The sequence below is a fragment of the Drosophila simulans genome, chromosome 2L (genome assembly GCF_016746395.2).
Source record: "Drosophila simulans strain w501 chromosome 2L, Prin_Dsim_3.1, whole genome shotgun sequence".
Classification (NCBI taxonomy): Eukaryota; Metazoa; Arthropoda; class Insecta; order Diptera; family Drosophilidae; genus Drosophila; species Drosophila simulans.
In genome coordinates, this window is record NC_052520.2 from 22,693,172 (window position 1) to 22,720,005 (window position 26,834).

General features: G+C 37.4%; 1 protein-coding gene across 3 annotated transcripts; it reads right to left on the reverse strand.

The window, feature by feature from the left end:
* Positions 1-232: 232 nt before the first annotated feature.
* On the reverse strand, positions 233-1,053 carry LOC27207535. Of its 3 annotated transcripts, none has more exons than XM_016183219.3 (2): positions 899-1,053; positions 233-828 (listed from the first exon to the last, which is right to left on the reverse strand). In XM_016183219.3, exon 2 carries the CDS (start codon positions 656-658, stop codon positions 377-379), a length of 282 nt encoding a protein of 93 aa, XP_016025868.1. In that variant the 5' UTR covers positions 659-828; positions 899-1,053; the 3' UTR covers positions 233-376. The 3 variants fall into 3 exon arrangements, with proteins under 3 accessions (XP_016025868.1, XP_039149005.1, XP_016025867.1); XM_039293071.2 differs by having other exon boundaries at positions 233-855; positions 899-1,014; XM_016183218.3 differs by having other exon boundaries at positions 233-847; positions 899-1,008.
* Between the last annotated feature and the right edge of the window lie 25,781 nt (positions 1,054-26,834).

The window sequence follows — 26,834 nt, forward strand, 5'->3', positions numbered from 1 at the left end:
ACTTACGAAATTTTGTTTTTAATTTTTTTTCTCAATTTCTACCGATATTCCAAAACAAAAAATTTAAATTTCTCCTTCACACTTCAAACTTATTAACAGGTATCTGACGGTCGGATATCTCGAGTATAGTGTTCTCTATTAAACCATGCAGTTGGTTAAGCCCGGTTGCCTCAGCTTTGAGAGGGGAGGGAAAATATGACCAAATTAAGTGCTGAAAGCAGTGACCAAAAAATCGCTGGAGACAAACATTTATTGTTAGCCTTACATTCCTTCGTTCTGAATGAAACTATATAAAGAAAAGTTTATTAATAGAAATAATAACTTTCAATTAAAATTACATTTTAAGAACAATAATATTTGTAAAATATTTGGATTGTTACCTGGTTAATAAATTTTCTAATAAATAAATGAAGTCGCTTAATATAACGCTATTCATTTCAAAATACAGCTCTTTTTGAATATGTATGTGACGGTATTGCAAAACCAAAGTTGTTAATTGATGTATATTTCTTCCAAAGCTGCTATCTCCTAATATTAACCGTGTGTCCCAAACAAAAGATTCTATGACATTCTTTTTTTCCAAGAACTCCCAATGCTCCAGATTGCTCCTTAACTCAGGGTAGCGTGCTGATAGCACAAGATGTGCAAGCCGGCTCATTTCAGGGGTAATACACGAAAATTGAGTTAGTTTTTCACATTTAACTAAAATATCCTTGTAAAACTTTGAAATGATTCGTATGACCAACAGAAAATCGTCTGCATTTTGAAATCCATACTTGTGTGACGAACGAAGAGTTTGTTCGTCAGTAATATTTCCAATCAGGTAATCTATAGCCAAGTGAAGAATCTATTAAACTTTATTTCAATTATAGCAACTACATTGTAATGGGTTTCTTACCTCAATTATTATTTCTTTATTATCAATGAATTTTAAGGTGTTCATTTTCTTAAGAGTTATCTTACTTCAAATATGCATCTGAAATACATATACATCACAGTATTGAGGGGTCTATTAGCGACAACATTGGAACAGTGGCATAATAGACAAACATCCTCTTCCAACATGGTAGCTTTCGCATCAAAAGTGGACCCCTTACATCAACGAATATTACATATTTTTCCCTATGTTATATTTGAACGAAGCGGAATACCTGTAGTTTTTCCAAAAATCTATCGAAAAAACGACACGTATTCAAATATATCATGAGATCCAAGAAAATAGTTCTTTACGCATAGGTACAAGAAATGCACATTTGACTATGACCGGATCATCCTTTGCCCAACCCGTGATGTGGTTAGGTGGTACATATTGTCATATTGTCAAGTTAACTATCGAAAGTCTCTCCCATTATTGACTGCAACTTCAAGATATAACAGAAAACGTCATAGTCAAGATCCCCGACTATCAGAAACCCGTTGCTCCGCTACCGGAAGTGTGAACGAGAAATTTAAAAATTATTCTGGCATATCCATAGATATAATAAAAGTAATTATAAATAATAATAATAATGGAAATAATAATATAATAAAATAAAAAAAAATTGGTGTCGTTAGCAAGGGCGTGGCCAAAATGTTTACGGTTCCATTAGGAATTGACAAGATAAATAATAAAACATAAACGAAATAAAAATTAGAAAGAGAGTGAAAAAATAACTTATTTTGCAATTGTTGCATTATGCAAAACTTATGGTGAGATGCCGTCTGATTTCCCAAATAGCGCCTCTATTCTCCTTTTTAATAGTTGGAATATAAGCTATACACACTTTAACTGGGTGCCATTTCAGAAGGTCCTCAAGGTTAAGGAATGCCGAGGACGCACATGTTTCAAGTGTGACGAAAACATCAATTTACAAACGGGCATTCTCTGGTAATCGCTGCCACCCTTTTTTGAATTTGTATGAACTTTTCGATTTGTAAGTCGGGCACATTTGTCTGGTCGAAATAAAAGATAAATGCCTTTTTTATATCAAATCAGAATCAGGATATTTAAAAGAAAATGTATTTGTGACCACATTGACAAACTTTACTTTGCAAATTTTACCGTCGGCAACAAAAATTTTCGATTTGGCAAGGTGTAACGTGTAACGAAATAAAGTGATGGGAGACGAGAGTACCTGTACTTGCTGGTGCACGCTTTAGAGGCCGGCTCTAGCTCATGGCGTTGGGTGTGGTGGTCTTGCTTGTACAGATATCTTTTCGTTACATACATTAATGAATAAGATCAAGAGTTTAGCGTGCTTACAACAACAAAATAGAGGAGCTAGTATACAAAGTCGGAGGAAGCAAATTAATAAATTCGGAAGGGGACAGTTTTAGAACAGGAGGAAAAGGTTGAGAATTCGTCGTCTGCGAAACACCAGTGGAATCGTGTTCGCGGATTGCCCTACACTACCTATGTCCACTTTCCTTAAGAGAATGGCTCTAGTGGCCCCTTTGGTACCCTACGTCCGGAGAAACATCAGCCGAGTCAGTATTTAAGTTTAAAGAAACTCATATCTTCTGTATTCATTGTCGATTAATAATTAATAACAGTATTAACAGCTAAAAATAAGTACATAATAAAGTAACTAAGTACATAAATAAATATGAACTAAAATATGTGGGAATTTAAGGCAAAGGGTTCTTTTGTTTTTGGTTGCGAATTCAGAAAAAAAGGTTTATAACGTTATTCAAGAAAGTTATAAATAAATGGTGCAGGTTGCTAAATATATATTTAAAAGAAGGAACTAAGCATTTATTTTTCATAATTTCCATGGTAGTTTTCTTTTCTATAATCTTGTTACATGAATTACTATTATTATTATTGTTGTAATGAATTATTAAAGAGAAAATAAAAAAAAATTGTGAGAGTGGGTCGCGAATAAATTCGGTTAGATTTTTATTTTTATATTCAATCGGCTACTTCCGCCACTCCATTAGGAACAAATAATTTATACGCAGTGTGTTCATTCGAATTCTTTCTCTTCTCGTAAAACACATGGAAAGAAAAGTTTAACAATTAATAAAAAAAAATTCCCAAATTTATTTACTTTTACTGTTTAGCTTCCATGTTTTTTTTCTGGTGTGTAATAAAATATGAAATTTTGTTCGCCAACAAAATGGTGACCTCCAGTAATTTTTTTAAATTTTTGTAAATAAAACTCACTCAACTTTTCAATCCTCGGCGAAAGATCGATCTCCCGGCGCAAATGATCTGAAATGAAAGCGTGGCATTTTCCACGAACACTTTGAACAAACTTTTCCAAATTTTACCGGAAAATTTAAACGCGCACTCTCTGAAAATGAACTCATCTTAGAAAAATAATTAGATTTAGGTTAGCTTATATAAAAATAAAAATTATTAAATACTAAAAGGAATTCAATTTAAATACAATAAAGAAATACAAAAGTGATATAAACTAAGTCTCTTCCTCGAGTAAACAATTTTATAACTTATTGTGAATACTGGTAACACTAATAATAATTTATAAATACAACTTCATTTCTCTCAGTGCAAAATTCATGCGATTCTTGGATTCATAAATTTTTCGAGGTGGGGTTATGTCAGACAGGGCTCATCAAGCATTTTCACATATATTTTAGATTTTTCCCATGTATACTTCATCAGGAACTTTGCACTGTGTATTCTGGACTCCTAATCCCGCTAATTTTTCCAGCGATTTTAACCTCACTTTGGGGTACTCTTTAGTTATGCATTTTTTTGGCAATTAACTTAAATACGCATCTCAAGGTCTCGACTTATCGTCGACTGCGGTCCCGCTGCTGCTTCTTCTCCTCTTCTGCCCCTCGATGGGAAGGGCGCTCCACTATACGGCCTGACTAGGTTCTTTTCTCTCTTTCTGCCCGCCTAAAAAGTTAGAGCCTTCGATGGTGCTGCGCGATGGCTACGCCAATCTAAGCGAAGATTGTTCCAGCTTAAATTTCTGCCTGGAAAACACACGCAAAACATAACCCGCGCACCGTTTTGTGTAAAGGAAAACTCACTGCAATAATATTTTAAGCGAAGAGAGAAAAAAAAATCTCACGCCCGCAGGTTATAATTTTTCACGACACGAACTTTTCACGACTTGACTCATCGACTATTTCATTAGAAAAGAAAAAAAAACGGAAACTCAAGCCGAGGTGTAGGCCATCGCCGGAAATCACGATCAGCTGAAACTCACTCTATTTACGATATCCAAATTTTCCGGGTGCAGCTGAAAAGGGTTGCATCCCGTCTAGTAAATTCCCGCTGCATAACACTGCATCTAGTATGACCCTAAATTAGTATGTCACAGCTGAGCGCAAGCTCCCTAAAGTTTGTTTATCGTGAACTATATTATTTTACCGCTTCAATCGCCTCTACACATTCACGTGGGTTGCCTTCCTAGTTTTGAGCTTAACCTGACTTTGCCGATACTGGATGGTTACTGCTACTGGGGTCATATAGCTTTATCGACTTATTACGCAATATAAGATTAGTTCGATCCTTCTATGTACTAGAGTTTCTTCTTCTACTAACTATCTTTCTTTGAATAATCGCATAATGTTTGTTTTTGTGGCCTTCAGAAAGGCATTTTTACGATAATGTGATCAATTACGAAATTTTCAACGCCATACAGTAAATTTCTTAAATTTCTTAATATATTTAAGAAATATTTAACATATAGAATACCTATCAGTCTTGCCGATCTGCAAATTTGGTTTGCATAGTTTGACATCCATTGGCCTAAAAAAACGTTTGTATGAGGACATTAAAAATAAATTGCTTAAAAGGTGTAAATGGTTCTGAATTACGAACTTTTCTGTTTTGTTACTCCAAAGCATTGAAAAGAGCATGGTTATGAAATTGGTTATAAAAAGTTATTGTAAGGGCTACACAGTTACGAGTTAAAAAAAAAATAATCCATTTTCAATTTAAATTTTTGCAGACTGAAAATTCAATATTCCTTTGATATTTTCTCCCCTTACAATTATTTTTTAAGCGTGCGATTTTTGAGCGTTGACAATCCCACTCTAACGCCCATAAGCCGCCAAAAACAGAAAATTTCCTGAATTCTATCTAAATTTTTTATATTTCTTTCCAATTTCTATATGAGAATTTTAAAATTTCTCGTTTGCACTTCCACTAACTGAGTAAAGAATATCTGATACTCGACTATAGTGGCCACTATTGGCGACTAAAGGTTTTACAAAATATACAATTTTGTTGTTTATTTATGAGAACTGGTTTTCTCCGTTTTAATTACGGTGTACTCAATGCTGCCTACAATGCTACAATCGAGTTTCCCGACTATCAGATACCCGTTACTCAGCTAGTGGAAGGCGAACAAAAATATTTATAATTTTTCTGGATTATCCATATAATATGGAGAAAGTATTGGATTTTATTGTGCCTGCATAAAAAGTTCTTCAACGCAATCAGAAAAGTGTTCCCGAAATAAAAACTTTTCGATTTTCTTTTAAAAAATCGAAAACAATAGAATAAGCCAATATATTTAAAGCGTCAAAAGGAAAATCACTCCTAAAAAGAAGAGTGAATGAAAGAGTCGAGTTCCCCGACTATAAGATACCCGTTACTCAGCAAGTGTGAATGCGATCGCGAAATTTCATCATTTTTCTGGATATCGATAGATATTGTGGAATAAAATGAGAAAAAATTAAAGGCGTGGATACAGTGTCTTTCTACACAGATATAAATTGGCAAGTCAAACAATAAACGAAAAAAACTTTAAACATTTTTCAAAAGAGTTGGCGTGGCAGTTTTTTGCGGCTTGCGGGCGTTAGAGTGGGCGTGGCAACATAGGTCAACTTGCGCTGCGTCTTTGTCTTTAGAATTTGAATGCTGAATCTCAACCTTCTAGCTTTCCTGAGATCTCGACGTTCATACGGACAGACGGACATGGCAAGATCGACTTGCCTATTGATCCTGATCAAGAATACATATGTATATACTTTATATGATCGCGAATGCTTCCTTGTGCCTTTTACATACATTTCAAGAAATCTAGTACACCCTTTTACATTACGAGTAACGGGGCATAAAATTACTCGGTCAAAATAATATTCCTAGTTGTAGATCATGGAAAAATCATCAAAGCAAAAAAAATAACTTAAATATTGAATGATTAAAACTTATAACAGGTGATCTTAAACAAGAAATTTACAAGATTAATAAAAATAAGAAAAAATATTAAGCATTTTGTTAAGTGTGTGCGCTGCAGTATTAAGCGGTTTTTTGGCACTAAAAGTGTCAACAAAAATTAATAAAATAAATTAAAAAAACAAAATAATTAATTTTTGTATTTTGTTTCATCACTTTCCTTTTTATTAAAGGGCGCATAGCGTCTTTAAAAACTACATTCTGGCCAATGGCCAATCTTCGCCGGCATTGGATTCTAGGAACTTTGTGCCGTTTACCAAAGTTTAATGATATCGTTTTAATTTTTTTTTCCGAAACGCGTAAAAAGTGATTGTATTGTTTGGCACATTTACTTGTAAGTCGTAGATCATTATCAGATGGCATATGGGAGAACCACGTTGTTAAAAATGTTGACAGATACCTAACAATCCATGATGGTTTTAACCCTGCATATCGACTGAACTCCATAACATGAAAAACTTATCCAAATCATAACAGTACCCATAATTCAACTGTTCTTGCAAGGCAATTTGTATTTGACTTCTTGAAATGAGGTTATTGTCCTGGATTCGTCTTCTAACTTCTTAATTAGTTATGTACTTTTAAGTTACAATTTTTTTTTACGGTGCAGGCCCCCTACATAAAGGCTGAATTCTTGACAGTCCTCCTAAGCAGTGATTTAACCTTTTGGCCAATAGGCCAACATGCCAACCACTCGTTACATTAAATGTAATTATTAATTGCGTTTGATTTGTATTAATCGCGTTTGTAACCATAGTACAGGAGCACCGATCATTATTTTGCACTACGACATATGAAAGAAATCATTTCCCGAATAATATCTAGCCTCCGGACTAGAAAGAGAAAGAATTAAAAGATAGACGAGGACTAAACAAAACGTCTCATCTTTAAACAGAACTTATTCATTTAACTGAAGAAGAAAAAAATAAGAAAAATATAAAAGTGAGAAATAACTTTTTGCTTAACCGGCACACCTATTATTTGACCCCAACTTTGTGTACATATTTTTGAAAATATCTAGTAAATTTTTGTTCAAAATCACTAGCCGTCCGTTTGTATAAAAGTCGTAATTCTAGTGACGCTCATGCTGTCCAACCAAAGACACTAGAATAACAAGATGCGTAACGCCATACAATTTTTTGGCGCGCGATTTTTTGGCCGTGGCTCTAGAGGTGGCTCCCGGCTCTCTCGAGGTTTTGTTCGAGAGAGAAAGAGCGGAGAGCGCTACAGCAAACAGCTCTTTTCTACGCATACAGTGATAGCAGTAAATTGTAAATTTGACAAAATATGCCCTTCACCTTAGAAGTTTCTTGACTTTAAGTCTATATTATTTTTTGCCCTAACGCTACTATTATTTAAATATAGCTTAGAAATAGTAATAGCAGAATCATAATATCACAAAATAAATTTTTAAAATGACTTTATAGTAGAAATTTTGTCATTACAGTATTGAGCGTGCGACGTGTGAAAAATTAATAGGCAATGATTGTTGAGTGCTTGTGTCCGCATTTCGTGCCTCCAGATATGACTTTTGCAATAAATAGTTTTCATATTTTTATTTATTTTATTAATTTTTATTTTTTACTACGTACTATTATTTTTTATGAATTATTATTATCAAATATTATCATTTTTATTATTTATTAATAAAATATTTATTTTTTATGAAATTAAAAAATAATTAATATTTTTATGAAATATTTATTTCTCAATGTAATGTCTTCTTTTTGGAAAATGTATGTTTCAAATTACAGTAGTTATAATAATTTCCTTTGTATTTGCTTTAATTATTTAGTATACTTATTAAGTCATTTGACTTAATATGATGTATGTAAATGAACCATTTTTATTATTTAAAAAGCGCATTATATTCAGCGTTCAGCTATTTTTTTTTTTTTGTTCTTTTCCAATTTGATATTTTTAAAAAGCGCGCCATCATCATATTGCTACAAAATTGGCCACAACTGCAAATATGTAAATTCGTTTCTTCGATCAGAATTGATTTCGGCACGAAAATCGTCTTCTAGCACAACACGCACACATATACGCGTTCTCGTCTCTTGTTTTTACTCACACAAGCAAAAAATTCTATTTTTAGATTTCTTACGCTCCCAGCGTAAGCGAGCGGAAAGAGAGCAAATTTGGCCTTCAACAAAAAAGTGGCTGCATAGTGCCAAACCAATGTATGGCCGTTACGCATCTTGTTATTATACTGTCTTTGGTCCAACTCTGTGTAAGATCGTCGACACGCCCAAACATGTTTTTAATTTTTTTCACCGCATTCTTTATTTTCTTGTAAAACACATTTTTTTTCGCACGGGTCCCACGGCCACACCTCCCGCCCAACCGATCGAGGGGCGCTTCCCTTTTTCGTACGGCTCGATTCGCGAGAAGTTAGACGCGATATAGAAAAGAGAACAGAATCGAGGAAATGAATATAATGTTAAATAACTATATTAAATATTAGTGTTAGTAGGATGTAAGTATGTAATAGAAAAGTTAAAATCGATTGCTTTAAGAGCGGCAGAGAATCAAGATTACAGATAATAGGATAAAGTCTATTATAGTCAGAACATAAAACTCTGTAAGGGTCGTGCAAGTCATAGTTAGATCTACAATGATTTAAGATAAGGGGTATATAGTTTCTAGTGAATCTACTTGGAACCGATAAGTTAAGCCGACTAATCAAGTCGGGACTCTCAACATCCGAATAAGCTTACAAATATAGACTGTTCCAAGCATAGTTCTACGGTTAGCTAGGGACGGTAAATTAATTAAAAGTAGTCTACTGGAAGAAGGAGGAATATACGGTTTGCATCCCAATTTAGGCGCCGCAAGGCAAAAAGTCAGAAGTCTTTTTGGACCGATTCAATGCGGTCCGAGTGGACTGCGTATTGTGGACTCCAAACAGGTGATCCGTACTCGAGAATCGGACGGACTAACGAAATAAATAAGGTTTTAGTCAAGTAAGGGTCATCAAATTCCTTAGACCACCTTTTTATAAAACCAAGCAAACCCCTGGCCTTATTGACAATAGACGAAATATGGTCAGAAAATTTTAATTTTGGGTCCAGAAGAACACCAAGAGCATCAACTCGTGTTATTCTATCCAGAGAGCACCCACTTAGAGTGTAAGTAGTGCGTATTGGGTTGGCACGACAAAAGGTCATAACTTTACACTTGGAGCCATTTAAGTCTAATATGTTATCACGGCACCATATTTGAAATCGGTCTAGATCGGATTGTAAGTCCAAATGGCAAGAAGTGTCCTTGTACTGGAGGCATAATTTAACATCGTCTGCGTACATAAGTACACGCGAATGTTTTATTATTAAGGGGAGGTCGTTAATGAATAAGGTAAAATGTTACATTTCTTCGTTTACTCGTGTGCGTCAATCTGCAAGCCAATGTTCTACACAAGTTAGATAGCGTGCTAGTTGCATCGTAGCTTTTACTGGGCATCTGGATCGACTTAGTATTGCAGTGTCATCAGCGAATGTGGATATCGTTAGCTGGTAGTTTGTTGGGATTTTCGCCGTGTATAGGGTGTATAGAATTGGGCCCAGAACACTTCCTTGAGGCGCTCCGGCTTCTATAGTACCGCGAACACTCTTTTATATAGGTAAGACTTTAGAAGCCTATGTATGTTTTGAGGCAACAGTTTGATTATTTTAAGCATAAGTCCATCCAGCCATGCTCTATCGAATGCTTGTGCTACGTCTAAGAATAGAGCTGTGCAATATTCACGATGTTCAAAGCCAGTGCGAATTTCTGTTGTGATGCGGTTAACCTGCTCAATGGCTTCATGTTTTGCCTGAAAACCAAATTGGTGCGATGGGAGTGTCGAGTGTATTTTGAGGTGGGGGCTGATGCGTAGCAACAACACATTTTCAAATAACTTGGATAGACAAGTAAGTAAGCTTATTGGCCTGTATGATGATGGCTGTGTTTTGTCTTTCCCAGGCGTTGAAGAGCAAGCAGATTCGTAGAACTGCACACATTGGGAGCTTTCGTTCATAACTTTCGTTATCTCGCTTGGCCGAAATTCTACAGGTTATTGTGGTGCTAAGTCAGATGCAGTTAAAGGCGGGAGAGTAAATGAGTTCGTGGCTCGATTTGGTTGGAATACTTTTTTAAGATGATCAGCGAAGACTCTTGCTCTGTCCATGTCACTGCGAGACCAGTTTCCGGTAGAGTTACGGAGAGGTACAACCGTTTCTGTTGTTACCTGTAGGTTCCTGTGGTCTTTCCACAACGAGTTCTTTGTGCCTGTGGGCTTCTTCTTTCTTAAGCGCTTTGGTAAGTCTGCAGAAGAAGCAGAAGAATTTACTCTTTGCGCCAGGTGATCTGTGCTCCTGCCACTCCCTTCGAAGTCGTCGTGAACAAGCAGTTCAGTATCTCTACTTGTCTTGTTAAACTTTATACTGCATACATGGTTGTCTTGTGGAGTTGACGCTTTTGCTGCTGCGACAAGTATTGATTCTATATCACCATCAAATTGATCAATGTCCAGGGAGCTAGAAAAGCCGGTATGGGAACAAACATGTGTTTTGTACCTCGCCCAGTTGTATTGCTTGTAAGCCTACATGGTCGCTCGATGTGTTGTAGAGGGTACAAAAGATGATCAGATGAGAGTTCTGGAAGTGCCTCAGCTGTAATCATTGATTGGGATATCCTTTTTGTGATGGCAAAGTCAATCAAATCTGGAAGCTTCATGGGATCTGCTGGCCAGTATGTAGGTGTTCCCGGGAAAACTTAGTTAAGCTTGTGTTGCGGTTTGATGATTGCGTTGTACAGCTGTTTTCCTTTAGGATTCGCTATCCGAGATCCCCAGTACATGTGCTCGGTATTCCAATCGCCAACTGCAACAAATCTTTCACCAAATGAGTCAAAAAGTGTTGTGAATTTTTCCTCAGAGATTGTGAGGCGAGGTGAGCATTGGAGGTTTATAGAAGTACATTGTAAGCAGTCTTCTTGTCAATTACCAAGAAAGTGCTGCTTAATTCGCAATAGTATTAGTATGGCAGTGCCTCCATGGCTAGGTCATCCGGGTGATTTATATCCTGGTATTTGGAAGTTGTACTTTTCGGTAAGGTGAGTCTCTGAGAGTAGCACAAAGTCAATGTTTCTGTCGGCTAAGAACTGAGTAAGTTCTAGCTTGTGCCGCGAAACGCCATTTGCGTTCCAGATAGCTATTATTAAGGGAGTCATTATCCTGTTTTAGAAGAAACGAGCATTTGAATAAAGATGTTTTGGTTCCTCATAAGCTCTTGCATGAAGGTCATGAAGTCTTTCATGCTTTGCTGCATCGAAAGCATAATCGCTTCAACGCCAATTGGCTGCTGTTGCATGTTTTGTGTGTTTTTTTGTTTATTTGGTGAATTTTATGCTGGTCGCTGGAGGTGACTGCTGTTGGTACATGGATCCCTGATTTTAGTACACTTGCAAAGGAAGAGTTTGGCATTGTTCGGTGGCTTGCAGACGAAGAGATGTTAGTTGTAGTCGGTTCAATTACTTTGTGAATTGTTGGTGTGATACGATCTCAAGCTGAATCCACTCGTTTGTTTAGGCGACTCCCTCGCCAGTTAGCTGTGTTTTTCGCCACAGTTTCTGCATAACATAATTCTTAATAACTTAATTGAATTGTCGTTTTTATTCTTAGGACAGTTTACAGTACTGTGGGTATCGCTGCAAACGACGCAGATGGATTTTAGGGTGCAGTACGCTTTGGTGTGGCGATATTCTTTGCAGTTGATGCACTGCACAGGTTGCCTGCGCTTGTGTGGCTCTTCTACGGTTATTCTTCGGTGCAGTAAATACTGTAGCTTATATATAGGATGTTCTTCATTTTTATAATATAATTTTATAATCATTCTCCGACCCTGTCTGTGTCTCCGACCTGAAGTCTGTGAACTTGTATCAAAGATCTGCCTAGAAGTTAAAGCTTGGACATCATCTCATCCAGCAATTTATCTATCCCCTTTAGAAATATCCTTAAAAACCGGCTTATTGTTGGAGTATAATTTTCGCAGAATTAATTTCCTGGCATTTGCGAACCTTGACTTGACTTGTTGCTTTAATCACCTACAGTTGATAAATCGGGTTTGAGTTTCCGATTTATTTTTTTCTAATAAAATAGTCGATGAGTCAAGTCGTGGAAAGCTCGTGTCGGAAAAAAAATCATAACCTGCGAGCGTGAGACTTTTTTTTGTCGCTGAAAATATTATTAGAGTGAGCTTTCTTCGACATTATCGGTGAGGGGGTTAAGTTTTACGTGTGTTTTCCAGGCAAAAATTTAAGCCGGAAAAATCTTCGCTTGGCGTAGCCATCGCGCAGCATCATCAACGCCCAGACCCTCTTTCATTAGTGGGACATTGCGGCAACAATCGCTGCCATTAAAGTACTGTCAAAGGCACTAGAATAACAAGATGCGTAACGGCCATACATTCGTTTGGCACTATGCAGCCACTTTTTTGGTGAAGGCCAAATTTGCTCTCTTTCCGCTCGTTTACGCTGAGAGCATAAGAAATCTAAAAATAGAATTTGCTTGCTTGTGTGAGTAAAAACAAGAGACGAGAACGCGTATATGTGTGTGTGTTGTGCTAGAAGACGATTTTCGAGCCGAAATCAATTCTGATCGAAAAAACGAATTTACATATTTGAAGTTTTGGCCAATTTCGTAGCAATATGATGAGATAAAATAAAAAATTCACGCCCTGACTATTATAATTTAAAAATTTTTTAAATTCGTTTGTTAAGATCGCCGCTTGAATTAGCTACCTTTTACATATTTATATTTATGTTGATAATTAATTATGTGTAATATATATACACTACTTTTATTTGTGCACTAATGCTCAAAAAAAATTTTTTTATATACATTTGTTTTTTATTATTTTTAAAAATATTTCAAAAACTTTAATGTGCACTTTACAAATTTTAATAAAAAGATCAGATGGTGCTCTTAGTTTTTCGAAATATTAAAAATTTTAGTAATAAAAATTAGTTGTCCGCTATCACTGTATGCTTAGAGAAGAGCTGTTTGCTGTAGCGCTCTCCGCTCTTTCTCTCTCGAACAAAAACTCGAGAGAGCCTGGAGCCACCTCCAGAGCCACGGCCAAAAAATCGCGTGCCAAAAATTTGTATGGCCGTTACGCATCTTGTTATTCTAGTGTCTTTGGTACTGTACTGCAGTTTACGATTCATTTCAGTATTCGTTTGGCATTGGCTGCAGTGAGCCCATTTTATGATAAACTCGATTTCGAAATATTTCTGTTGCTCCGAACGATGTCATTTGAAAGCATGAATTGAATCTTCGTATCTGAATCCGTGCCGATAAGTAAGCCGTTCAATGGTTCAGGTGGTGTTTCAATTTCAGGTAGTTGCACTTTTCCTAACGCGCAACACATCCCAGCTGGCTCATTTTTGAATTTCAGAGCATGACAATGCGGACATTCCTTACCACTTTTGAATGAGCATAATATTAAATATCGGGCTCATACTAGAATGCTAGACGCAGGAATGAATCAGATATATGTAAGTGCTCGATGTGATGTACTTGTTGTCGTTGATGGTCATTTGTTCATAGTCTATTGACTGTGAAACGGCATGATTGTCGTTGTTCTAATCTTCTGACTTCATTGCGTTCAGCTCGTGTATCTTCTGGCTCTTCTAGATGCAATTGCTCCATTCTGACACGTGCATCAGTATTTTGTTGCTGGATTTGTTCTTCTGTTCTTTCGGATCTGCTATTTCGCAAGTTTCGAGCTTTACTTGTACTGCTGTACTCTAATCAACCCCTTCGCGTTTTTTTGGCATTGTTCACTGTACAAAACATACATAAATAGAATTAATGAAATTATTTAATGATGAAATTAGGGTCAGGTTTTTTGCCGCAGTTTTGAAATGATTACTTTAAATATATAAAATTATAACAATATCAGTTTTATGGAAAAAATGTTCAAACAAAATTAAAAAATTAAATCTTATGAAAAGATTCTAATGAAAAGCTTCTGGCCGATGTTGATTGGATCAGGGTTAAGAATTAGAAGATCAGTCTGAATCGGGACGACATCGTGAACAGCTTCAAATCAAAGATAAGATATTAACAAAGTGTCTTGTAATAGTATAAGTGAAAAATTCTATCACCAAATAAATATTAAATAACAATAAAACACAAATTATTTTTTCAAATAACTAAATAATAACAATAGGAATTTGCACAAGGCTGTATGAATCTTGACCTCCCCCTTTTATTTAAATTGCAGGAAACCAGCGTTATACAATCCGATCTGTTCAGTGTGCTTCACCAAATTTATGAGGAGCTCTTTTTGACAACACATATGTCTCGTTGCGCCACTGTCTAAGCACTGATCTCTTTAAGTTGCTGACGTCACCAGCGTTTAGTAGGCTACTTTGGCGGTTCACCTTGGGCACTGCGCTTTTATGTGGCGTTTTTCACCACACTTGAAACAGACGATGTCTTTTCGTTTCTTCTGTTGTTTTGGCTTCTGTTTCGCGAAAAATTTGGGTTCTGTGCTTCGACGAATGCCTTTGTGATATGGCTTCGCTCTTCTGAAATGACCTTTCTCTCACCCTCCTCTTTGAACTTAGTGGTGAGAACATCGAAAGATGGCAACTGATCTCGAATTTTTATAGTCACAACGAAATGCTCGAACTGATTTAAATTAGGATATTTTAAAGGATATTAATAATGAGTTGACCCTCCTATGTTTTCGAGGACTTCACACGTTCGTTGGGGAAGTGTTTCATATATTTTTTTTAGGTAATCCAAATCGTAGACCAAGACAGTTTTAGTGGCATATGGTTTACCACCCTCTTACACCTTCCCAGCCAACCATCCCCACACGTTTTCTATTATATTAAGGTCCTGGGAGTATGGTGACCAATTCAGAACTTTTACATTTTCACTTTGAATCCATTTTTTTACCAAACGGGCAGTGTGGATTGGGGCCTTAACGTGCTGAACATGCCATTTTAGATTTCCAAAAACGTTTTTAAAGTAATGAAATTAAGTTACCCGTTACTCGTAGAGTAAAAGGGTATATTAGATTTGTTAAAAAGTATGTTAAAGGGAGAAGGAAGCGTTTCCGAATATATAAAGTATATAAAGTTTCTTGATCAATAGCCGAGTCGATCTAGCCATACCCGTAGATTACAGATACAGATTCTAGAGACAAAGACGCAGCGCAAGTTTTGATATTTTTTCATAAATTGATTAGTCCTGGACATTTCTATCGGCTTGCCAAAAAACTTTTTGCCACGCCCACAAACCGACCAAAACATCCACGCCCACATTTTTGAAAAATTGTTGGATATTTTTTCAGCCCGCATTCATAAAAAGCTATGATTTTGGATTTTTCCTGCAATGATAATAGCGCTTCTCTTCCCTTCCAAAAATCGAAGTCGTGGAAAGTTCGTGTCGCTGGAAATATTGTTAGAGTATATTTTCCTCGACATTATCGACATTAGTGCGTGTGTTTTCCAGGCCAAAATTTAAGCCGGAAAAATCTTCAATTGGCGTAGCCATCGCGCAGAAGCATTGCCGCCCAGACCCCAAGGTTCGACTGGGGCAGCCACAGGCGGGCAGAAGGAGAGAAAATAACCTAGGCAGGCCGTCTAGTGGAGCGCCCTTTTCATCGAGTGGCAGAACAGGAGAAGCAGCAGCAGCGGGACCCTAGGATGGTTATTTAAATGAATTGTCAAAAAGGCAACAACGAAGGGTACTCCCAAAGCGAGGTTAAGGGCGCGAAAAATTTAGTGGGATTTGTAGTCCAGAATGCACAGTGCAAGTTCCTGATGAAGAGAACATCTAAAAATTAATAATCTAAATTAAAAAAAATCTAAATTATATGTAAAAATGCTAGATAAGCCTGTCTGACCCAACCTACATCGAAAACTTTATTAATAAACGAACCGCCATTTTGAAAAGAAGTTGAATTTAATAATGTATTACAAGTTTTCACAATAAGTTATAAAAAAAATGTGTACTCGAGTAGGAGACTTAGTTATATCACTTTTGAATTTTTTAATTGTATTTAAATTGAATTCCTTTTTGTATTTAATATTTTTTATATTATGTAAGCTACCCTAATCTAATTATTTTTCTAAGATGTTCATCTTCAGAGAGTGCGCGTGTAAATTTTCGGGTAAAATTTATAAAAGTTTGCTTGCAGTCGTTTGATTTGAAATTTGAGTGAGAGTATCCGTGAGTTCATACGTTCTCGTTCGATCTTTCGCCGAGGAGTGAAAATTTGAATTTTATTTACAACAATTTTTATTGAAAATATTTCACGGAATACACTTAGAAAAATTACGGGAGCTCATCATTTTGATAACGAACAAATTTTAATTTATATTACACACCAGGGAAAAAATTCATGGAAGATAAATAGTAAAAGTAAATAAATTTGGATTTTTTTTATTTATTGTTGGACTTTGCTTTCCATCATATATCGCCTATTAGCTTTCAAAGCGAACGGTCGTGTTTTTTGCGCCCCGATTTTTATTTTCTGTTTGTCAAGCCAGCCGTGGTTTTTAATAATCTTCTCTAATTATCATATATTTTAAAAATAATTATTAAAGATCCGTTCGCCTCGCGAGTGATTCATTTGTGATTTGTGCAGTAGTTTAAGCTTTAAAAAGTCTTTTGCATTTTTCGTCTTTGTGTTTTGTTTACTCGCCCTTTTTGTGCGTTGTGCGTTGTTCGCAGTGGTGTTTGGTGTTGTTTTTTGCATGCACATAAACTGCACTTTTCTCTCTCACTCTCTCTCTCTGTTTCGCTCTCCCACACAAAATCTAAATTTCTCAGCGTGCAGACTGCTCTCGTGCGGTTCTTTTAACAGCTCGCTTGAAAGTTTTGGTCTCGTGTTTCGTGCACAGTGGTCTGATTTCAGTTAAACATGGAAACCTTAAATTTTGTCTGCTTTTATAAAAATTGTTGCCAGGTTATAAAACCTGAGCAGCCAAAAATGACTTGTTGGCTATGTGATAGAATGGTGCATACTATGTGCGCTGGTTTTAATGGCCGTACAAGTGATGACCTAGCAAAGGGTAAAAATCTAAACTACTGTTGTGATGCTTGCCTTGTGGTTGCGAACGAGATGAAATCGTTTATGCGCCAAACTAAAGGTGGCTTGAAAGAACTGATCAACAGTTTTGGCGTAGCTAGAGATAGTTTTCGTCGAGCCGATGATCTGCCAAAGGACTCGCAATGACGGGCAAATGATCAACAGGACTACACAACTGATCAGCTGTCAATCGCAGCAAATCCGAATTTGTTGCTAAGATGGGCAGCTAAAAAAGATTCGGAGCAATCCGATTAATCCGCTGTGGAGGGACCCCACCCTGTGTTTGCTAAAAATTCCGAATTGTCTGCACTGGCTTCTCAACCAGTGATTCCACCTGTCTCGATTAGTTTACCACCACAAGGGAACATTGAGTCCGGACTACCGGCACTTCAGAAATACAATCTGCAGGGCCAAAACCCCTCGCGGTGGTTCCACTAAAGAAACAAATTTTCGTTTCTCGGCTTTCCCCTGATCAAACATCGTCTGATGTATTGTCTTATATACAAGACAAAACAAAAGCCGATAATATAAAAGTGGAAAAATTTAACTTCTCTTACGCTAGGGACATATCATCTTTCAAGATAACTGTCCCAAACGAGCTCTTTTCGACCATATGTTCGGGTGATTTTTGGCCGGATAGTATGGTGGTAAAAGAGTTCGAAGCTATGATCAAAAATAGGAGAAAGGGGCTCGTGAGAATTAAACTTCCCTCACGTGGCCAGACCACTGCACCATCCGCCTCTTCATCTTCTTCCTCTTCAAAAAACTAACAACGCATCTTACTATCTCCTATCAAAATGTTAGAGGCTTGCGTAGCAAATTAAGCAAATTGTATTGTGATAGTCTTTCATTTGCATCCCATATAATAGTGCTCACAGAGACTTGGTTAAAGCCGGAGATACTTAACTCCGAAGTCTTCCCAGGTATGTACACTATATATAGGTTTGACCGTCCCTCCAGACGGGGAGGTGGAGTCTTAATTGCGGTTAGATCTACCTTCGCGTCGGAGGAGTAACTTTTGGACGATTCCCGTAACTCGGAATTCTTATGTGTAAAGCTGTTTTTTCCGACAGATCAGTTTATATTACGTGCTCCTATATTCCGCCATCTTCTGAATTCCCAGAATATCAGAATCATCTGTCCGCTATCCAGTCCATCTTGAATAAACTGTCTGACAGGGACCAATTGGTAGTTCTAGGTGATTTTAATATACCTGGCACAATGTGGTCCCCAGAAAAACAATGGAATATCCTTCTCCCTTTAGCACAACATGACTTTATTGACGGCTTGCTCGACTTATCGCTGTGGCAAGTTAATTATATTCCAAACTCTCTTGGTTGACTGTTGGATCTGTGTCTTGTAACAAGTCCTGAAAGTGTGTTTCTGTCCATGGTAGAACCTCTTACTCAACCTGAAGACCCATATCATCATACTTTCGAGTTGGCAATCGACATAGGTACGGTATTAAAAGTAAATTCAATGAAATCAACAAAGCGAATTCCCTGTTTTCGCAAGTCCAGACTCTATATAAAATTTAAAAAACCGGTTCTCAGTCCATTCTTTGTAAATATTTAAGCGCTCGGTTAAACATTACCTTGCTTAATGCTCAGTGCTACAAAAATTATTTAAACCGTTGTAAGTTCCAGTTTGCACACGATCCGAAACAGTTTTACAATTTCGTTAGCACTAAGCGAAAAACAAGTTCTTACCCTTCCTCGCTATTTTTTGAAAACACTACGATAACATCGGATCAGGCAATAGCCGATCTATTCGCCAAGTTTTTTCAAACAACATATTCTAGTTTACCTCACTCCGAACAGCCATACTCTTATGCGGTATCTAAGTCGAATCTAATATTCTGCCCCACTATAAACGAAAGCTCACTGCTTAACGATCTTCAGCGTGTTAAACCGGTCTATTCGCCAGGTCCCGATGGAATCCCTGGCTGTGTGCTCAGATTCTGTGCGGAAGCCTTGTGCAAGCCTTTACTGAAACTGTTTACCTTGTCTCTGGAATCTTCACAGTTTCCTTATATATGGAAGAATCCTTTGTGATTCCTCTTCATAAAAAAGGTAGCAAACTGGATGCATGCAATTACTGAGCAACCTCCAAATTGTCGGCTATCCCAAAACTTTTTGAAATTGTTATCACTCCTCATTTGCAGCACCTTTGTAGATCAAACATATCACCGTGTCAGCACGACTTTATGAAACGCAGATCTACAACCACTAACCTCTTGGAGCTAACTTCTTTCGTAATACAAGGTTTCAAAAATAATCTTCAAAGAGATGTCATCTACACTGACTTTAGTAAAGCATTTGACTCTGTTAATCATTACCTTCTAATAAGAAAACTTGATCTATTAGGTTTCCCTGTTGATCTTCTAAATTGGATTTCAAGCTATCTGAATGACCGGACGCAAAAAATCCTCTTCAAAAATTCTCTGCCTTGTATTCTCCGAGTCACATCCGGTGTCCCACAAGGGAGCCACCTTGGTCCGCTTCTTTTTACCTTATTTATTAACGACCTCCCTTTAGTAATAAAAAATTCGCGCGTACTTATGTACGCAGACGATGTTAAATTATGCCTTCAGTACAAGGACATTTCGCGCCATTTGGACTTACCGATGGACTTCCGATCTAGACAGCTTTAAAATATGGTGCCGTGATAACGTATTAAACTTAAATGGCGCCAAGTGTAAAGTTATGACCTTTTGTCGTGCCAACCCAATACGCACGACTTACACTCTAAGTGGGTGCTCTTTGGACAGAATAACACCAGTTGATGATCTTGGTGTTCTTCTGGACCCAAAACTAAAATGTTCTGACCATATTTCGTCTATTGTCAATAAGGCCAGGGGTTTGCTTGGTTTTATAAAAAGGTGGTCTAAGGAATTTGATGACCCTTACTTGACTAAAACCTTATTTATTTCGTTAGTCCGTCCGATTCTCGAGTACGGATCACCTGTTTGGAGTCCACAATACGCAGTCCACTCGGACCGCATTGAATCGGTCCAAAAAAACTTCTTACTTTTTGCCTTGCGGCGCCTAAATTGGGATGCAAACCGTATATTCCTCCTTCTTCCAGTAGACTGCTTTTAATAAATTTACCGTCCCTAGCTAAGAACTATGCTTGGAACAGTCTTTATTTGTAAGCTTATTCGGATGTTGAGAGTCCCGACTTGATTAGTCGGCTTAACTTCTCGGTTCCAAGTAGATTCACTGGAAACTATATACCCCTTATCTTAAATCATTGTAGATCTAATTATGAGTTGCATGACCCTTACAGAGTTTTATGTTCTGACTATAATAGACTTTATCCTATTATCTGTAATCTTGACTTTCTGCCGCTATTAAAGCAATCGATTTTATCTTTTCTATTACATAATTAGATCCTAATATTTAACATAGTTATTTCACATTATATTAATTTCCTCGTTCCTGTTCTCTATTTTATATCGCGTCTATATGTTCTGGCGAATCGAGCCGTACGATACACGGCAGCGCCCCTCGGTCGGTTGGGCGGGAGGTGTAACCGTGGGAGCCGTGCGAAGAAAAAAAAAAAAAAAACAAACAAAGCTGCCCGCCCTTGTTAATGAACCACACGCTCATCCCACAAGCCGATAACGTAACATACTTAGGTATTCATCTGGACAAGCGGCTCACCTGGCGGAAACACATAAAGGCCAAGACGACGCACCTCAGGCTAAAAGCAATGGATCTACACTAGCTTCTAAACGTTCGCTCTCCCCGAAGCTTGGAGTACAAAGTCCTCTTATATAACTCCTTATGACTTATGGCTCCGAGCTATGGGGCACCGCATCGAGAAGCAACATCGACATAGTACAGCGAGCACAGTCTAGGATTCTGAGAATCATTACTGGAGCTCCATGGTATCTTCGGAACGAGAATATACACAGAGACTTACAAATAAAACTTGTCCTTGAGACAATAGCAGAGAAGAAAGTGAAATACAATGAAAAACTAGCCTCACATCCAAATTATCTTGCAAGAAAACTTATTCGAGTATGCAGCCAAAGCCGACTGCACCGGAACGACAACCAGCCCAGCGTTTGGTTTAGGCGATTTTGAAGAAAAAGTTACCATCTCTATTTATGAATAATCGGTTATAAAAGACATCATCCCAACACATAAGAAGACAGTTAAGTTCCAGTACTCCCAATTTTGCTGATTGTTGTTCTTCCTTTAACTGTGAATCAGTTGAGCAACCAACCCGGAATATTCTACGAACGGCTTGGCACTGAAAAAGTGTTAATTTCGGAATGGACCATCATTGTAGACTACGAATTAAAGGCGTATTGTATTGACATGAGGAAAAATTTAAAAATTGTTCAAAGGTGTGGTCGTTACCGGCTTGGCGGCTTTACGGCACAAGTTGATAGAAAGTTACAAGGCTGATAAAAATGTGAAAAATATCAACACATTTCTCAAAAGTGTAGGCGGCTTGTGGGCGTTAGAGTGGGCGTGGCAACATCGGTCGACAAACTTACACTTTGTCTTTGTCTCTAGAATCTGTATGCTTAATCTCAACCTCCTAGACGGACATGGGCAGATCGACTCGGCTATTGATCCTGATCAAGAATGTATATACTTTATATAGTCGGAAAAGCTTACTTTTGCCTGTTACATACTTTTTAACAAATCTAGTATACCCTTTTACTCTACGAGTAATGGGTATAATTAACATATAGATTTCTAGAAAAGTGTCTGAAGAATACCCAAATATGTTTGAATGATATCCCCAATATATATGAGGAGTTTAAATCTCGTGATGACAGATCCTTGTGGGATGCCATCAAAGACAAACTTAATTCTCATAGTTGTTTCTACAATTTCTTAAGATTAGGGGTATGTAGTTTCTAGTGAATCTGCTAGGAATAGAGAAGTTCAGCCGACTAACCAAGTCGGAACTATCAACTTCATCACAAAGCTCACAAATAAAGACTTTTCCGAGCACCGTTCTACAGTTAGCTAGGGAAGGTAAATTATTTTAAAGTAGTCTACTGGAATAAGGAGGTAATATAAGCTTTGCATCCCAACATTTAAGAACATTTCCGAACATTTTAGTTTGGGGTCCAGAAGAACACCAGCGGACCCCTTTAGAGTGTACGTCTTGTGTATTGGGTTGACACGACAAAAGTTCATAACTTTACACTTGGAGCCATTTAAGTTTAGTATGTTATCACTGCACCATATTTGAAAGTTATCTAGATCGGATTGCATGTTTAAGTAGCAAAAAATGTCCTTATACTGGAGCCATTATTTAACATCGTCTGCGTACATAAGTACGCGACAATGTTTTATTACTAAATGAAGGTCGTTAATAAATAAGGTAAAAAGACGCGGACCAAGGTGGCTTCCTTACGGGACACCAGATGTGACTCGGAAAATAGAAGAAAGGGAACTTTAAAAGAGGACCCGTTGCTTCCTGCCATTTAGATAACTTAAAATCCATTTAGAAGATCAACAAGGAAACCTAATAAGTCAAGTTTCCTCACGAGAAGAGAATTATTAACAGAGTCGAATGCTTTAGTAAAGTCAGTGTAGATGACATATGCTTAAAGATTATTGTTGAAGTCCTATATTACGAAGGAAGTTAGCTCCAAAGGGTTAGTGGTTGTTGATCCTCGTTTCATAAAACCCTTCTGACATGGTGATGTATAAAGGTGCTGCAAATGAGGAGTGATTTAGAGATTCCAATTTGCTACTTCTTTTATAAAGAGGTTCTCCGGAAGCATATCCTTTTCCTGAACTGTACCTGTCTGGCTAGCTTATAACTGGAGCCATGTCGTGGCCGAATAAGGTGAAACACAGTGCGTCTCCTTTGGCTGTGTTGACAGAATGTGCCGCCAGCACATTTGGTTTACCCTGTCAGCTGTCCATTATGATAGCTATCAGCAGAATACGTCACGAGAAGTGGTCCATAAATAAACGAAAAGAACAGATCGACGGTGAAAGTTCTGAAAACCATTGTAATAACTCAACAGTTTTGTATAATATGAATATTTATTGAATACTTAAAAACTTGATTTCAAACACAATTTTGTTTCATCTGCTTCCTTTGCCAACTCTCATAACTACTACTGTTCGCTCTCAGGTTCTATCTCAGAGAGTGAGCGTTTGCCGATTTCCCTCTCGCACCGGTACCCACATTCCTTCTTTATTTATCAGCTTGATTTTTAATCCAGGTTGAGATGTATTGCTCTTCCAGGGTGACTCTATCAAAGAGCGTTGATCGGGCTTCTCCAGGTTCGTCGCATGAGCAGGAATAACGGGGTCGCAATATGGGGTCCTTATTAAGGTAATACCACCCAAACTGCAATACTGTTCAAACATCGCACTAACATATTGTCTCCCATTATCCGTGCATCCGTTTTTTAGCAGCCTTGTATCCGTAGGAGACACCTTTCAATTCGGGCTGGAGGTTTCGAGGTTGGTTTAAATATTGTTTCTAGTGGTTTGTGATCTGTCACCATCTCAAATTGCAGTCCTGCTTCATAGAAGTAAAACTTCTCAACCGCCCAGACTAAAGCTAGATTTTCTTTTTCATTCTGGGAGTATCGTTTTTCAACGTCCTAAAAGCTTCGACTAACAAGCGAGATTACTTTAAGTTCGTTGTCTTCTGTGAACTGAATTAGCACGGCTCCAAGCGCAACAGGACTAGCGTCCGCTATCAGTTGAGTTTTATTACTAAGATCATAATAGGACAAGTTTGTTATTTTAGCCAAACAAGACTTCTGTTCCGAGTAATATGGTTATCAGTTATCGAGTTATAGATATAGTTATCAGCCTGCTAGATTTATCGATTTCCAATTGAAGGCAAGTATTTTTAAGGTCAAGACGAGAAAAAATATTTTAGCCCCCTCAGTCTGATCATAAATGTCAGGAAAACGGGCAATGGATAGTTCTCCTTTAAGATGGCTTTATTAGCTTTAGTAAATCTAATCTATGTCTCATATCTAATCTTATATCTATGTATATTCGAAGATCGCCGTTTTCTTTAAAAGCTATTACCATGGGTGATATCCAAGGAGAATGACCTAGGACTGGTTCAATAATATCAAGAGCAAGGGTCTCGTCCAATTTCGTCATTACCTTATTTTCTAACGCAATTGGTTGTTGAGTCAAGAGTGATTGTTTTCCAATTTTTATTACAAAAAACGGTGCAATTATTTCGGATCTGCGGCTCACAGATATGGGCGCATTAAAAATACAAATTACTTGCAGAAATTGAACCGAGATCCTGACTCAATTATCAAAGAAACTTCTTTACCACCTATTTGGCATTTTATCAATTCGCCTTCGTCGTCACTTATGATTTTTAAACAATTGTTTCCAGGTTTCTTATCGTTCTCTTGCTCTACCCAACGCACGCTGGAGCGCAGTCGTTTATTAGTATAGGTGTTATTTTGGCTACCTGGTCGCTTTAAATTGGTTCTGCACTTGTATGCGAAATTACCCAAGCGAGTACATTTATTGCATGTTTGCTTTAAAGCTGCACAAGCGGGGCTGTTGCCATTATGACCTTTTCGACCACATCTGACGCACTCAAATTGATTGTTCGCCGACTTCAAGTCTTACGATGTTACCCTTTGTATTTTTTCTGACTTAAGCTGTGGACGCATTATTTCAGACTGTTTGTTAATTTCCTCTTCTATCTGACTTATACTCCATCTCTAGAAGTTTACTCTAAAGGTCTACGGTGGCCCATGTATCAATGATTTTATCCTTTAAGCAAATCTCCTCGATTTCAGCTTTAGTAGTTCCAAACTCGCATTTTTTAATTTGATTACGTAACCTCAATATAAGGTTTGCAAAGGTCTCGCCATCCTTATAAGAAAGGATTCTAAATAGATGTCTCCCAAAAGGTAATCACTTACTCTTAATCACTTATCTATAAGAACCCTATATACATCTATTTTTGTATCAGATGAATTTGCTTTTCCGATGAATTAAAATGCTACAGTCTGAATTTTTGAGACCGCAAAATGTAGTAACTTCCATCTTTTTCGAGAGGAAGAACCGATCTCTTCGGCTTCCAAATATATTTGAAATGATCGTAGTCATTTCTCTCATTCAACGTGCAGAAGGGACATCTCAATAACCTCATAAAGAAACGGCTTAATTACATTATCTGCCATTGTTTAGAGAACGGCTGAAAATAGAGTAATCATTTTATATTTTTAATTTGGCAAACTGCCTCTCACTTAGTCAGATCGTATTTACATAATTATATTTATGTATACCGGCTCGTACTTTTAGTACAGCCCCTGACTCCTTGTCAGATAAAATAATATTTACGATTGGGTTTAACACAGTCCCTGACGCTTGTCAAATAGTTATATATTAATAATCTTCGACTGTGTATCCACCACACCAGTCTCTGACCATTATCAGATAGTATGTTATTAGTAATATTTGACAGTGCATCACACCAGTAGCTGACCATTGTCAGATAGTATTTATTTTAATAAATTATGTGTGTTATTTTATGTTATGTATCATATGTGTGTGTGTGTTTTATTTTTATTTCATTTATTATCGCTTCATACTTCAAAGCGAACGGTCGTGTTTTTTTTTAGCTCCGATTTTTATTTTGTATTTGTCAAACCAGACGAGCTTTTTAAAAATTATCTTTTAGTATCATATGTTGTAAACATAATTATTAAAGTTACGTTCGCTTAGCGGGTGATTCTTTGTGATTTGTACAGTAGTTTAAACAAATATACAAAGTCTTTTGCATTTGTCGTATTTGTGTTTTGTTTACTCGCCCTTTTTGTGCGTTGTGCGTTGTTCGCAGTGGTGTTTGGTGTTGTTTTTTGCATGCACATAAACTGCACTTTTCTCTCTCACTCTCTCTCTCTCTTTCGCTCTCCCACACAAAATCTAAATTTCTCAGCGTGCAGACTGCTCTCGTGCGGTTCTTTTAACAGCTCGCTTGAAAGTTTTGGTCTTGTGTTTTCGTGCACAGTGGTCTGATTTCAGTTAAACATGGAAACCTTAAATTTTGTCTGCTTTTATAAAAATTGTTGCCAGGTTATAAAACCTGAGCAGCCAAAAATGACTTGTTGGCTATGTGATAGAATGGTGCATACTATGTGCGCTGGTTTTAATGGCCGTACAAGTGATGACCTAGCAAAGGGTAAAAATCTAAACTACTGTTGTGATGCTTGCCTTGTGGTTGCGAACGAGATGAAATCGTTTATGCGCCAAACTAAAGGTGGCTTGAAAGAACTGATCAACAGTTTTGGCGTAGCTAGAGATAGTTTTCGTCGAGCCGATGATCTGCCAAAGGACTCGCAATGACGGGCAAATGATCAACAGGACTACACAACTGATCAGCTGTCAATCGCAGCAAATCCGAATTTGTTGCTAAGATGGGCAGCTAAAAAAGATTCGGAGCAATCCGATTAATCCGCTGTGGAGGGACCCCACCCTGTGTTTGCTAAAAATTCCGAATTGTCTGCACTGGCTTCTCAACCAGTGATTCCACCTGTCTCGATTAGTTTACCACCACAAGGGAACATTGAGTCCGGACTACCGGCACTTCAGAAATACAATCTGCAGGGCCAAAACCCCTCG